The sequence below is a fragment of the Lactuca sativa genome, chromosome 7 (assembly GCF_002870075.4).
Source record: "Lactuca sativa cultivar Salinas chromosome 7, Lsat_Salinas_v11, whole genome shotgun sequence".
Classification (NCBI taxonomy): domain Eukaryota; kingdom Viridiplantae; phylum Streptophyta; class Magnoliopsida; order Asterales; family Asteraceae; genus Lactuca; species Lactuca sativa.
Window position 1 is genome coordinate 179,171,005 of NC_056629.2, and position 16,999 is coordinate 179,188,003.

General features: G+C 37.1%; 1 protein-coding gene across 1 annotated transcript; it reads right to left on the reverse strand.

Annotated features, from left to right (window-relative positions):
* Positions 1 to 3,765: 3,765 nt before the first annotated feature.
* Positions 3,766 to 6,793, reverse strand: LOC111914559 (transmembrane 9 superfamily member 12). Its single transcript, XM_023910273.3, has 2 exons — positions 6,607 to 6,793; positions 3,766 to 5,965 (listed from the first exon to the last, which is right to left on the reverse strand). Exon 2 carries the CDS (start codon positions 5,895 to 5,897, stop codon positions 3,912 to 3,914), a length of 1,986 nt encoding a protein of 661 aa, XP_023766041.1. The 5' UTR covers positions 5,898 to 5,965; positions 6,607 to 6,793; the 3' UTR covers positions 3,766 to 3,911.
* Positions 6,794 to 16,999: the final 10,206 nt, after the last annotated feature.

A 16,999-nucleotide genomic window follows, 5' to 3' on the forward strand; every position in this document is an offset into this window, starting at 1 on the left:
TAATTCTTGATCAATACTAATTAAGTAATCTTATTAATATATTAGAACTTATAATATATTAATAAACCTTAAGTGTTATTTCTCTCATTTTAGTCTATCCAAATGTATGATGTTATGCAACCCAAATGGACCATGTCGGGTCGGGTCAAGTATATACCAATTATAGTTATGGACTTAGACATTAATCCAACATTCCATTCCTAATACCATGTTGTATTCATCCATGGGTATGACTACTAAGTCAATGGTGCCTTCTTATTCTGTGATTTTCATGGGTACTCCACGTGAAACTCCTAGGATAAGATTGGATGGAGAATTGACAACCTTCAAGTGGCCTTCTTCTTTTAAGTAGTGGATCCCCAATCTCTTTGCTTCGTTTTCAAAAAGGAAGTTGTGAGTTGCACTTAAATCTATTAGCGCCTTGGTATTCCCTCCATTGACCTTGGCTTCGACTAGCTTGAGACTTCCTACCTTAGAACCATTCCCTTTCGATTCCTTTATCTCGTCTTTTTCCATAGAGTTTAGATGTCGCATGGAACTCATGTGAGCTTCATTTTCTTCTTCTTCTTCTTGCAACACCATCGCATAAAATGACTTTTTCTTCCGACAATCTCTAATCAAGTGAGGACCATCACACAAGTAGCACTTGATCTCCTTCCATTCTTCTCTTCGGTATCTTCTTTTGATTGTTTTTCCTTTCGTATTCAAAGGTTGGGGCGTGTCTTGTTTTGGTTCCGGTTCTGACATAGTTTGTTCTCCCCCACTGTTCTTCTTAGTCGTGCTTTCTCTTCGAAATTCCATTAGATCTTCTGCCACGGCGATAGCTTCGTCGATGTCTCTAACATTTCTCCTCTTGAGCTTATTATAAGCCTAAGATTGTATTCCGTCCATGAAATAAAAAATGTTTTCCTTTCTCTTGCATGTCGGGTAACTCTAGCATCATGCTCGTGAACTCAATTATCTAGTCTCGGATGGATCCACTATGCTTCAGCCCAAGAAGTTTCTTCATCGCTATGTCTTCAGTATTATGTGGGCAGAATTTTCTCTTAAGTTGCCTTTTGAACTCCTCCCATGTGTCTATGGTGTATAAGCCTTTCTTAATGTCTCCATGTTTCCTTCTCCACCATAGAGTTGCACTTTCGCATAGATAGAGGGCGGCCATATTGACCTTCGTCTTGTCGTCTGTCACTCGGCTAGCATTGAAGTAACATTCCATCGACCAAAAGAATTCGTCAAGTTCTTTGGGGTCGCGTTTACCTACATACTTCAATAGTTTGGGTGCCTCTGTGTATGGTGTCATCTTCGTAACAAATCCTCCGACTATCGTTGCTTTACACAGGTTTACTTCAGATTCTAATGCGGCTACCTTCTCACGATATTCATTTGCAATGTGTTGATCAATTCAAGGACTTCTTTTATGACACTGATGGACTACTTCATTCCATCACTTATGTCCCTTATGTCGTTAATGGACTGATCGACAATATCCTTCCACTCAAGGATCTCACCGACGCTAATCTCAACCTTGGTAAGCTTGTTCTTTAAGTTCGCCAAGGTATATACTGATTGGTCCCTCTTCTTGGACTTCCTTCCTTTCTCCTCAACAACAGGGGGAATGTTAGCTACATCACTTCATCCTTCCATTGCTACGATCTCTTGCTCGTATGAACTCTGTCTCTGATACCATGTGTCACAGGATGACTCAATCACCGTGTGCCACTTAGTGTTTCTTCGACTAAGTCAGGCTTGGAACACTTCCTTACGATGTACTAACGACTAGGATAGCAAGAGATGCGATAAGGAATGCTACGAAGTAAGAAAGAAAGCTTCTATTATAGTCTCGACTACTTTACAAGGCAACGTCCCAATGATTTCAACAAATGAGACATCATTCCTATTTATAGGTACCTTACACCTCCTCAAATGGAAGTTTCTAGGTCTTGATCATTCTTGACTAATCTAGACTTCTCTTATTATATACATGGCCTTTACAAGACTCTAAAATATGGTATACTTGTCTACGATGCTCTAGAAATCTCTAGGTCGTCCCGACATTATCCAAATCGCTCATGTATGATCAAGCATATTCTAGATCGTTCCAAAGTCTTCTGGGTTGTTCTCGCTTCTTCTAGTGTCTTTTGATTATTTCAGATTGTTCTCCTTTGTTCCACGGACATCTATAATATTCTAGCATCTTCCAAGATCTCGTAGAGCATTCTTGATCTCTCCGGAGACTTCTAGAGTATACTTGATCATGTCGGAGTTCTCTAGATGATTGTGGAATTTTTCTGAAACTTGGTCCGTGACACGGGGTTGTCGTCCAACTTGTGTTATGAACTATTGAGAAAAAATTATATTGAAGGAAGGGTATCTGATGTCTTCGATTACTATACAATGAAATTATTTCAAGTATGATCATGCATTGGATGAGTTACACCGTATTAAAAACAAATATATATATATATATATATATATATATATATATATATATATATATATATATATATATATATATATATATATATATATAAACCATTTTAGTAATGCTTGTATCCATGATCAGGTTATATTAGATTACCGATGAACCATCAATTGATTATATGTGTTATATAGTTAAATATTTAAATTAGATCACGAACCACGATTAAGTGACGATAAAATCTCTAACAAATATAAACAAACAAAACATTAGAAAAACATTAAAAAATGTATTCAAATAAAACATAAAAAAAAAATAAAAATAATTATTCGAACAAAACATCAAAAATAAATGTTACGGACAAATATCAAATAAAAAAATATTAAACTGTATGTTCAAATAATCTATCAAAAGAGGAAATCAAGTCCCCAACTAATTCCACCTACTTACTTTTGGTACAAAACAAAGTTAATCGTGTACATTAACATGTATAAAATGTAAGAAAATCAAATCCCTTGTGCGTGTAATGTGATGGGCATTTTGATAATATCAAATTGCTTTCTGTCAATTAACTTTTTAAAAGATTAATGTTATAAAATTGCAACAATGTAATATTGATGTGCGGCTTAAATTACCAACCATTTAATTGTACTCAATAGGTGACGAGGTATCAGGTGAAGAGGTGACTAAGGGTAATCAAGTTGAGTCGAATCAAACGTGGTGAAGCTTGAAATCCAACGCGACTAAAAAACTCTGAGCTCGAAACTTGACTCGAGCATCAATTTCAAATTGGGTTTGAGCTCGATAAAGCAATCAACAATTTAAGGTGTATGATTCCTAATTGGCAAATTTATAACATATTAGTAAATATGCTTAAATAGTTAGCAATCGGCAATCTGAGGTGTATGATTCCTAATTGGCAAATTTGTAACATATTAGTAAATATGCTTAAATAGTTGGCTTATATTTTGTTTATACATGATTTCATATATAACTTTTTGTATATAATTTTTAGTCTCTTAAAAGCCAAGCCGAGTCGAATCACGAGTTAAAATTTAAGATTTTGAGTCATAAGTTGACAACTATACACAATGACCAATGATATAACTTTGTCTCTTAATGTATTCAAATCTTTTTTAATGCTTGTCTTTTCAAAATCATCTACTTTTTCATGATGATTCAAAAAAAACATACATTTATACATACATATACATAGGTTGTCATTTACCCAATACCATGATTCAAAATTAATACCTAGCACAATGCTTTTACGAAATAAAGGTAAACAAATAAACCCAATAACCACATACAACAGCTTTAATCAACAAAACAAAACAAAAAGCATCTGAGAAGAACACCATGCCATTGCCAGCCATTCAAACTACATTTCATTTAAATCATGAAAAATACAATGGAACAAAAACAAACAAGAATAGAATATAACACTAAGAATCTTCAATGTGTGTTTTGTAAGATAAATGAACAAATCGGTCTAATCAATTTTAACTGATGAAAAAAGATAATGAACAAAATAAAACGATGTCACAAACCCAACTGTCCCGGTAGACAACAAAATCGCAACCGCAATAATCAAAGAATACCCAAGATAAAGTATCGCAGACACGGGCCCACTCAAACTTTGAAGCTCAAAAACCAAATAATTTATCGAATACAAAAAAACATAAACCGAAACCGAACCCGAAGCAAAAAAGGCCTTCCACCACCACCCCCAATCCTCCACACACAAATGCATGTAAGTCAAAACAACCGCCACCTCAGCACACACAACAACCAACAACAAAAGCACCACAAGCAAAAACCCGAAAACATAGTAAAATCTCCCAAGCCAAATACTCGAAAGAATAAAAAAAAGCTCAATAAAAAGAGTGCCAAAAGGTAAAGTCCCCGCCCCCAAAACAAGTAGCCAAGAAGGGTATTTTCTCTCGGGAATTTCCCGAGCTATTTGGTTTGTCCGAACCGGGTATGTTAACGGGTCGGGTCGGGTCGCTAAATACCCGCCCAATAAAGTCAACGGAACCGATATGCAAAACCATAACGAAAAAAGAATGAAGTATAACGAGATCGGAATCGCACCCGTACTATTACTCCCCCAAAGAATGAAATTCAAAATGGTTAGAATGATAAAAACGATTCCGGGGAAAAAACACGAAATTGACCAAGATACCCCTCGCCATCCATCCGATGTCGATTTTATAACGCGCCATAGGTAAACTCCGGAATAGCCGGCTCCGGTTCCTAAGAAGAGGTAGAGAACTATCATTCCGGTCAAAAGCATGCCACGTGAAGCCGGAGACATGAATCCTAACGCGGCGAATACGATCGTGACGAATGCCATTCCGGTGATTTGAATTCCGGTTCCGATCATGACACAGAGAAGTTTGGAATTGGTTGGTTCGCGAAACACGTCGCCTACCACAAGTTTCCATCCAGATAACTCTTCGTTCATCTGCGCTTGTGATTCTTTATCTAAATCTTCGTATCGCGTAAGATCGCGTCTCACGGTTCTTAAAAATATAACAAAAACAATTCCCGCCAAAAAAACAATCACCATTAACGAATTAAGAATCGAGAACCAATGAACACGCGATCCTTCCATTTTTAAATACGCGTCCCATCGAGAAGGCCATTTGATGTCACTTTTTATGAACTCAACCTCATAAGTAAAAGAAACTCTCTCTTGTTCTCTTATAACTTGTAGCTTTTCAATCTCCATTGGACAATCCATGGACGCCACGTCATCGTATTGATGAAGTTTCGACATTTTTTCATCGTACTTAACGCTACACGGAAAAACCTCGAACCCGACAATTTCGTATCCGGAAGCTTTCTTTTCGTCGTTTGTGGATGAAATTACGCCCATGCCCTCCTCCCCTGTGCCAAAGATTTGTGCGCTTGTGCCTTCGTATTCATGTACATAGACTTTGAACTTAAGGTGATTGATGATGTAATCATTGTCACTATTTGGAGGTGTGTATCCGATTGGGAAACCAGTCCATTGAACTTTGTTACCATTTTGGTTTGCGAATCTCATTGCGGGTAGGTTATCAAGAATCATGTTGACTTGATATAAATCACGGGTTCTTTGTTTTAGAAGTTTGACTTCGTGTTCGGTCAACGGGTGTGTTGTGCATAAAAAGATTGATTCATTGATGTTCATACGAAAACGATAAGGGGAGTTATCGATTTGGTCTCCCATTAAAAGTTCTCCTAGATTTTCTGCACTTTTTTTAATCCCTCCTGGAGGTGTGCAGTATGGGAGACTATAGTAACTGAAGGGTAATTCTGTCTCTATTGATGTTAGAGAGTTGACTTTGGCAAATATTTCATCGCGTGTTGAATAGGTGTGCATGTAGCTTCCAGGTAGATAGAATCCATTGCAAAGATGTGAGGTGAAAATTGTGTAAGTGAAAAGAAGCCAATAACTGTAAGTCCCTTTTGAGATCAATGACATAGACATTGGTCTTAAGGAACACCAGAATGATGTCTTAATCAAAGCCACAAATGCAGTCAGATATATCAGAAAACCTATAAGATATACAGAAATTGATAGTCAGATGAGTAGATGACAGATATCTTCTTGTTATAATCATATCTACAAGCTTTTAGCAAATAGCAACTATGGAAATGTTCAGTCTTCACATATAGAACAAAAATAGAATTGAAATGTAATCAATTATCCAGCAAATAAACACCTACAGCATCATTCGCAAGCAGAAAAGACTAAACATCAGGCGTATTAATTCTAAATACCAAATCAGTTCAATTAGTTGATACATCATACATGCCTCTGTTCGATAGACGATGATAAATGTGTTCTTACATTTTGGAACGAATACAAATCACAAATGCTTACAGCTTCGTCTGCACATTGTGTACGATTGATAATAAATTCACATTTAGAAGCTGAATCGACTAGTTAGAAAATGAGCATAGAGGCATTCATCTTCAAATTCATATTGACAGATCTAACTGGTTCCGAACTAGAAAAGAAAAATTAAACGAATCTGGAGTAGTAATAGATAGGGCAATAGCTCCAATGGTATCGAAATCGTGGACAATAGCACAAATGTATAAAAAAAACCTAGTTCATTCTACTTCCGGGCGAATAATTGCATAAACATGTACTGTGAAAAAACGGAATAGGAGATGGAGTGATAAAAATGCACCATTTGTAGATCAGGAAAGCTCAGAGCATTTACACCGCAGGTGAGGTTGAACTCCTCCTTAGGGTTTAATGACGAAGACGATGATTGTAAACAGAGGGAATGACCGAATGAACTTGGAGGATGGTCGGTGTCACTGTGTTTTCTAGACGAGATCTACTTTTTTGTTTTGTTTGTAACGTCGTGTATGAGTTACCTAAGCCCTTTAATATTCTTTTGAGACATTATAAATTAGTTTTTTATTTTCATTTGTTAATACTTAATTGTTAGACAAAATTGCAAAAATGGTCCCTTTGCTATGTCAAAACTAGCATGTTTGGGCCAAAACGGTTTTGGCTAGCATCAATGGTCCAAAAGTTTCATTTTCTTGCAAGTTTGGTCCAATTTGATTTGAATTTTTTTGGAAAGACGATTTTGCCCTTATTATTTAATTTTTCATTTTTGTTTTATTACCAACAATTAAAAATAATTAAAAATAAAACAAAATAAAATACACACTCTCTCTAATACCATCTCTCTCTCCAAAGTTGTCGGACCACCACAGCAGCCGGACGACCACCGCCAGTCAGACCACCACCACTAGTCGGACCACCACCTCTTACCGGAACCCTAGCATTTTCCGACGACAACTTCGTTGTGGCATCCATTTCATTGCCAAAATTCAGATCAAGGGTCGTTGCCTCCCACCGTGGCTCAATTTTCTAATGATGACGAATGGAAACGGTGTTCCGGATCTTTGATGATGACCCCACTGGAGAAAGATTTTGCAAATCTGAGAGAGAGGGAAAGAGGCGCCTCCGACAAACCTACCCCTAACGTCATTGTGTTTGTATCTCGAAGCTTAAAGCTGTCGTCGGAGAAAGCGGAGACGATGTAAAATCGAGCCACATACTTCACCCTTTCAACGTAGTTCTTGTGGTGTAACAACCAAAATTTCAAAACAATTAAAACTTTTCAAAACCATCCATTTTAATAACGTTGTTACAAAAAGGTTTTCAATACATTATTTAACAAAGTATTTTCCCAGGTTCATATCATAAAACATCAACGCGAGGAACGGTACGATCACGCCTTTGCCTTGTCACAGACTCCTGGGAACCTGAAATCATAAAACCGCAACTGTAAGCCCGAAAGCTTAGTGAGATACCCCCAATATACCTACCACATATACGCCCTTCCAGGCCACGACCTTCCGGTCCAAACATATCGCCTTCCGGCCTATAACATATTGCCTTCCGGCCCATAACATATTGCCTTCCGGCCCATAACATATTGCCTTTCGGCCCATAGACTCCTGGGAACCTGAAATCATAAAACCACAACTATAAGCCCGAAAGCTTAGTGAGATACCCCCAATATACCAACCACATATACGCCCTTCCAGGCCACGACCTTCCGGTCCAAACATATTGCCTTCCGGCCCATAACATATTGCCTTCCGGCCCATAGCATAAAATGCATACATAACATAACAAATCATAAAACGACCCTGCATACCGGGTCACACCCCAGATCTAGCAATCATACGCATAACACATAATCATATAACAGTTCACAGTTAGCAATTGATCAACAGATCACATAACATAGCATTACTCTAATCAAGATACCGGACTAACCAGTCACTAGCATAACATAATCATAGGAATCAGTCAACATACTAATTACACACATACGCCTTTCCAGGCCATGACCTTCCGGTCCACATAGTAATGCCTTCCGGCCCAAAACATGTATTGTCTTCCGGCCCATAACATATCAACTGGCAACTACCCGGATTTCCATCCGATAAAAGGTTGGCCTTGGTGCCATAAACCCTAGCGATATAGTGAGGATAACTCACCTCGAAACTGCCGACTGAACAGATAGCTCAAGCTGCTCCGATCACCGATACGATCTCCACCTCTGGACAGCCACCAATGCACTGAACTCAAACAATAAACAACAATTACCAAAATACCCCTGGAACCACTGGTCAATCCTTGGTCAAAGGCAAGGTCAAAGTCAACCCCTGACTGACCCTACTCGCCGAGTCCCCATACTCAGAACTTCTCTCAATCCGCGATCTAACTCGCCGAGTCACCCCGAGACTCACCGAGTTCAACAACTCTGAGCTCACTCGCCCTCAACTCACCGATTCTCTATGATTCCCTTTCTACACGTCGAGTATCCCCCTTGATTCGACGAGTTCCTCCTGGAAGAATCGCGGGGCCACCCCGACTCAACTCGCCGAGTCTGAAGAACAACTCGGCGAGACCCAGTTAATCTTCAAGCTACTCGCCGAGTCTGTTCATCGCACTCGGCGAGTCCATGCCATGCAACCGCTCAAACTGCTTTCTAAGGTCAGATCTGCTCCGACAATTCATAGGTCTGGCCTTCCTAGACTGGTTCATCACGTAAAGTCCTCATTTCGGTGCTCATAATACACCCCATGACTCATAATTTACATTTTGACCTAAGGCATAAGGATTCCAATCCAAAACCTCCATTGATTCCAGAAAAACTCAGGCATGGGACATTCTGGACTTCCAAGGGTCCCAATATAGGATTCCAATCGCTTGGGGGACTAAGGAAACACTCAATCTAGCCACAAAAGGGTTCAATAAACCCTAAATCCATATACACATCAACATAGAAGGGATTAACTCGAAATTATTACCTGAATAACGTTGCTCTGTGTCCCCAACCCTCAGAATGTGGCTTCTCCTATTGTTCCCTTAACCAAGCCTCCTCCTTCTTGCAAAATAATACTTCCAAGATCAATAATGGTCTTCTACCTTGCTCCAGACGCTCACAATCGAATTAGGGTTTCACTCACAGGACTAGGATGAACAATGACGGCCATAAGGCCCCTTATATGTGTCCCAAACCTGAACGGTTAGGGTTTCGCTAAACAGCACGGACTCGCCGAGTCCATACCGGACTCGTCGAGCCCAGTCGCGAACCCGCGACCAGATCTGCGATCCTACTCGGCGAGTCTGAGCTCCAACTCACCGAGTCCCCTCTTAAAACACCCAAAATCATAATTATAACAATACCTGGAATTCCGGGCTGTTACATGTGGAACCCTTCCCATTGAGGGTGAACAGACGTCATCGTCGTTTTGGCTTCACCATTTGAGCTTCGTTCTTGCTTCACTGATGGTGTTGGAAAACACGAGATGGTGTTGGAAAAACTACTACCCCCACACCTTCATCACTGCTACACCCCATCACCATGCTCGTCGCCTTCAGATATGTTCAGTTTGTAGCTAGAGGATCCGTCGGTGGTGTGGAGATGTAACCCCATATCGATGACCCCCTTGATCGATGACAACCACCTCGTCGGAGGCTTAACAGCCGAGGAAAATCGATCCGAGGTGTCTTCCCCTCGATTTCCAGTCGTGAAACCCTCCATCTGAAAACCCTAGCCGCCAAGAAACCCTAATCGTCAAGAAACCTAAACTTCAGATCTCGATCTCTTTTCTCTCGTTGGCATCTGTCTAGGTTCAAAGGGAGGGTAGCAACGATCAAATCGTGTGTTTGGGGTGGTGCTACCTGACCGGAGGGAGGCGGAGGGGCAGCCTAGGCACAGTGGTAAGCAAGAAACGAGAGAGAGAGAGAGAGAGAGAGAGAGAGGGTATTTTATTTTATTTTATTTTGTTTTTAATTATTTTTAATTGTTGGTAATAAAACAAAATTGAAAAATTAAATAATAAGGGCAAAATCGTCTTTCCAAAAAAATCCAAACCAAATTGGACCAAACTTGCAAGAAAATGAAACTTTTGGATCATTGATGCTAGCCAAAACCGTTTTGGCCCAAACATGCTAGTTTTGACATACCATAAAGACCATTTTTGCAATTTTGTCTAATTGTTAACTCGGTTGGTCATCGATATATTATCGATATTATTTTTGTATAAAAGATCATTTATGTAGTTTCTGTGGAACTATATGACCATTCCTGTAAATTCGTTATAAGAGTTGGATAGTGTTTATTCTTTTTTTTTTATATCGTTTTTAGGAATGGAACATTGCTGTAAATTCGTTATTATCGATATATTTTTGTAATTCAGTTGGTCATCCATGTATTATGGATATTATTTTTGTATGTAGGATCAATTATGTAGTTTCCTTGGAACATATGGACCATTGCTGTAAATTCGTTATTAGACATGTCTTTCTTTTATCACAAAACTACAAAAATGGTCCATATGTCTTTCTTAGGTAAATTACACCGATCGTCCTTCCTTCGTCATTCCTTATGTAATTACACCAATCATCATTCCTTCGTGCATATGTCAGAAAAACGTGTTTAGTCCCTATTTTCAAAAATTAACTCCGACGGTCCCTCATTTTGTTTAACTTTGCATGTTTCATCCCTTAAAGACGATTTTATTGTGAACTTAGTCTATTCCAAAACTGAAATGACAATAATACCCTTATGTTTTTAATTTTCAATTAATTTAATGTTTTCATTATTTTTATTATCAATTTTTAAAAAAAAATAGAGGCCCTACATTTTCCCCACCCTTCAATTGTTGCTAATCTCAAAACAAACTCACAAACTTGGTGAAGCCACTTCCAACGATAATACCCACCCACAATCGTCGACCACTATCATCATCTCCACCTATGGAGAAGGTGACCTCGCAGAGCCATCATCACCACCAATCACCGTCTCCAACCAACTCCCTCACCCACAATCACCTCCTATCCATTGATGTTGAAGCCACTTCCAGCGACATCTGAATTTGTCGCCTCGCCAGATAAAGGTGACCTCGCAAAGCCGTCATCACCACCTGTGTGACTCTTCCAGACCTCCTATTGCTCCCTCCATACGCACATCTAAAAAGATGAAGGGATACGACATCGATCTAGGGATTGTGTTATGACACTTCAGATGGAGACGACGATTTAGGGTTTGCGTTTACTCGTCTCTTCTTCTTTTCTGACCATTTCCGGCAGGGTTCACCAACTTGTTCTTTCTTTTCGATCCATGAAATGGAGTTCTTAAAGAGAAAGGCTACAAGAGAAAGAGAATGGTGAAGTTCTTAGAGAAAAAAAATGGAGTTCTTTGTTTTCTATCCAAAGTCACCAGAGATGTTTTTGGGGTCACCGGAGATGAAAATGGCAAATATTCAAACTGAGAATACGATGGTAGTGGTTTGTTCTTTCCAGATAGTTAGGGAGACAAAAGAAATGTAGGGACAGAAAAGGGGGAGGGGTGGGTAGGTGTATATATATTTTTCTTTTTTTTATTAATTGAAAAATGATAAAACAAATTAAAAAATTAAAAAACAAATTGTAAATGGTAAAATAGTCTTTTTATGTCTGGAGAGATGAAGTATGCAAGGTTAAGACAAACGAGGGACGATCCGATTTAATTTTTGAAAATATGGACTAAACACATTTTTTGGCATGTGCACGAGGGACGATTAGTGTAATTTACCCGTCTTTCTTTTATGACAAAACTGCAAAATGGCCCCTATGGTATGCATTTTTTTCTGAGGTTTACACTTCGACTTTTTGGCTTCGTGGTCATATTAAGCTAATTTTGTTGCAGATTTGGTCCCTCAGTAAACTAAAATAACTTTAATACCCTTGTGGTATTTATTTTTCATTTTCTTTCTTTTTCTTAAATAGTTTATTATTATCAAACATATTGGGGCACACACTCTTTCTCTCTCTCTCGCTCTCTCTCTTTCTCTCTCTCTCTCTCTCCTACATACACACTAACTGATGAACATGCTTCAACAATTAACACACACATATTAATGACGAATATATAAATTGATACCACCATACCATCGATTGGATAAAAAAAATCTTTACTCGGTTCATTTAAAAACTACCAAGACCTTGAGTAATTGTGATGGAGAGATAAAGTCACTACTAAACCTTTTTCAACACACACGTACCATGATTCAATGATTTAAGAAAAAACAATTCATATATGAATCCACCCCAACATATCTCGTAATTTACCAAACTAGAAGATAAAATCATGTATAAACCCACACCAACAAATCATATACTAACCCACACCAACACATTTACCAATCAATGGGAATGATATCATGGATGATAACAAGTAGGGAGAAGATAAAACATATTTATGGACATGGAAGATGATAAGTACACACAATCAATGGAAAAACAATCAATTGAACAAATTAGAAATCAATCCTCAAAAGAATCTTGAAATCGTCGTCCATGTCACTACCTCGTTTCATCCCTTTCATCTCTCCCTCTTCCCTACAATTCACTACCTCCTCTGGTAAACCAACCCCACCAACCACCATCTTCGCCTTCTTCTATGGAAACCACTACCAACATTCAGTTTTGGTGTTTATTGAAGAGATTTAGGGCTTGATTCAGTTTTCGGCTTCATATCTCGTTTATTGGATATCGATTTTATCAAGAAGGAAAAATGGAGATATGCAGCTTATTTAGTTTGCTCGTGTAGGAAACACCATAAGGCAACAACGTCATTAATGAATGCACCAAAGCTTATCTGATGGTGATAGGGTTCCGATTTTGTCAAGAAGATTATCAGAATAGGGGTTTTTCAGATGGTATGAACTATGAGAATAATGATGGTGGGTGATTATGGTGTTGGTGGTTGATTTGTCGTGGCTGGAAGGAGAAACGTATTTGGAAGAAGGAACAATGGTGAGGAGCAGAAGGTGGGTTTGGAAGGAGATGATATATATTTTAGGTATTAAAACGAAGAGAGAGAGAGAGAGAGAGAGAGAGAGAGAGAGAGAGAGAGAGAGAGAGAGAAAGAAAGATGTGGGCCCAAATTAATTAATTATTTTTTTACATTTAAATTAAATATAAAAAACATAAAAACTATATCAGAAGGGCATTAAAGTCATTTCAGTTTACCAAGGGACCAAATCTGCAATGAAACTAGCTCAAAAGGACCATGAAGCCAAAAAAAAAAAAAATCGATGTTTGGACTAAACCTCGGAAAAAATGCATACCATAGGGACCATTTTTGCAATTTTGTATTCGGAATGGACCATTCCTGAAAATTTATTAAATACAAAGACTGTTTCGGTAATTTGTCTGTTCGAGGACTTTTACAACAATTTTGTAAATCATAGTGTCCATTTATGTAGTTTTATGGAACATAATAACACATGGACTATAGTTTTGTGAAATAGACCGATAAATATAAGGATAGGTATAATTAACAATTTTATCAAATTATTTTATAAGATTTTGATGATAAATTTTGAATGGTTTGGTTATTGCCATGCATGAAAAACCAAGGATTATAGTCAATGGTTTTTACATAAACATGATTAATTGACACCTAAAATTGGATATATTGGGTACAAAAATAGTTGCATATCAACACACAACGAACGGTCCAAACATTCTGATATGTACATGAATACATATTACTTCTAAGTTTTATGTTCTCATAATAATTGTCGTTAATGTTAGATGATGCTGAATATGTATGTTTATACATAATCATCCCTCAAGGTGTAAGTTGTCAAGATTCAATAACTCAAGATGCAATTTATTCCTCAAGCAGGTCTTTAGGATAGAGGTGACAATTGATTACACGACACGACACGATATGAAATTGGGACGAAAAGGAAATTCGAATTCGTGTTCGTGTTGTGTTCGTGTTAAATGTAAAAAACATGACATCATTTCGTGTTAAAAATTTGACATGAAATTGACACGATTTAGTATTTGTTTGTCATATATTTTGTCTTTTCGTGTTTGTCGTGTTATGTATGATCAAGTATTAATTAAATAAATTAAATTTTACTTTATGTTATATTTGTCATGTTGTGTCATGTTTGTTGTTTTCTAATCGGTTCGTTTTCATGCTAATTAAAAAAAATTACAATATCCTGTAGTGTCGTGTTCATGTTACATAAAATTTTGTCGTATCAGACAAAAACACAACCGTGACAAAAACACGACACTGTTGCCTGATTTGTCATCCCTACTTTAGGGCCACTTGTTGATTGAAACCAAAGAAAATGCATGGATGTGCTCAATGAAAGTGAAACTTGTCTTAAATATTCAACTTAGATTGAGAAACATAATCATTTATATTATCCCCATAGCAATATAATCCAACCCAAATTTTCTATTAAAAATTTAATTTTTCATGTTTCTACCTATACAACCCAATCCAACAAAATCTTTACCATATTAACAATCCAACCCAAACCAACTATTTATTATAAATAAAAAATTAAAATGAAATAGGAAATATATCAATATTATACTCTATTGACAGAAACCCTTTTTTTATAAAATTTAGTACGTTTTATTATTTTTATTCAGATAATATTTGATGTCCAAATTATAAATTAATAAAAACATGGTGAGCTGGGTTATGGTGGTGACCTAATGCACCATTAATCATTTAATTTTCATTTTTTTTATTTGAAAAAATGATGAGCCGCTCATTGAAAACCCCTTAATGAGTGTAGACTTATGTTCAACATCCGACATTGCACATATCAAGGGAAACTTAGTGACCCGGCTAAATTCCACCATTAAGTATATTTGTTGCTGAATTTCACATGTGACTTGCATTCATGTGGTCATAGGCCGATATAGTATATATTCTCAGGTAATTCGAGTTGTCCCTCAAATAAATTTCAGTAGTGTATTTTCTTTCGGAATTTTCTTATTGTATATTCCGCGAATTTTTTTGTTTGGGATACCCTTTACTTGTCGGGATACTCTTTTACTTTAACCCTGACTCCACCACTCATGTGGTTTGGGTAGCAAAATGATGCATAGCAACGCAAGACACTATCATTTTTTTTTCTTGAATTATTGGACTTTTGATGTGTGGAACAAATGGAACTGGGAACATTGTTAGAGTATATGCATTAGAAAAAACTTGCACTCATTATAACTATTGCCATTTGAATTTGGATCGTACAACTAGAACTAGTAAAGGATTTTAGTGGATTAATACTATGACAAATATGACACATTAAAATTGTTCTAAGAAACTACTAATATTTAAAGACTACAAATGTTGCAAACTTGAAAAGGACCAAATTGGGCCTTTCTAGGACTGACACAATTCCCACGTTACGTAGGGAAAGCCTACCATGGTCCGAGGAAATATGGCCTAAGCATATAACCCTTATGGTATCCTATTTAAATGATGATTAACCCATGACGAAATTAGATATTCTAATTGGTTTTTCTTAAGGTTTTAAGAGATGTCATAGTCGTTCTTGTGAGGTTGATTATTAAATTATCACTTAATCATTATTCTTTCATCTAGATAATATCTGTGATATCGTTAAGGGGAGCTACTTTGGTTTTTACACCACATGTAGAATTTAACTCTATATCAACCATAATGCACCTCAATGTAAAATTGTAAATATCTTCGTAAAAACCATACACCCCAACAATCAAATCTGTCAAATTTAGACAACTATATAACAAATATGTCCACCCATAAATACTTTACCGAACTTGTATATTTTTTTATTAGCATTACAAGTTGTTTTATGGTACAGTAGACAACTTGGCATTTCCACGATGAAAATTGTATCTTACCGTATGTAAAAAAGAAACATGACTTAAAAAGGTTGAGAAATCAAATACTTGGTCTGTTTACCGATAATAATCGACATTGTTGGTAGCAAAAGTTTAAGTATGATGCTTTTTTACCTCGAAAGGAACACGATCACATTTGCAATCCAAAAAAAAACTCATTGAGTCCAGGAAAACACATTGATATCTCTTTCACTTCATATGTGAGTGTGTTGAACGTGGGCAAACTGCAAACTGCAGTAGAACATGTCAAATGGAAGGATCATCAAGCATACCAAGATTTTTGCACATGTGAACCATGTTCAACAAAACAGACACATAAATTGGTCCGGTTAAGAGAGGGAGGGGGATGTACTATTATCTCTTGTCTTTAATTTCTTGTTGTAATGAGCAATAGAATGCGTTTGGTTGTGGAAAACTGTTTTCATTTTCTATGAAAATGTTTTCAGAAAATAGTATTGAGTTTTCATTTTCAATTTTCAATTTTCAATGAAATCGCGTTTGGTTGGAACGGTTGGAGTTTTTATTTTCCATCTTAGAATTTTGAAAAACTGTAAAAATCACTTTTCTAATTGACATACAATTTGGAAAACTGAAAATTTTCATTTTCCTAGGAAACTTTGGAAAACTGAACGAATCAAACGCATTTTCAAAATTTTCGTTTTTCTTGAAAAATTTTCCACAACCAAATGCACCCTTAGTAGTTTGAAGAAAAAGAAAACTATAAAGAGTAAAAATCAGTTTTCGGCTACACATACAGCCCCTCTTTCCCCTATTTTCCACAGCCCCAAAAACCAAGTTTGGCTTACTGATTTGAGCATAGAATTGATCCTATATTGTCCAACACAAGCATA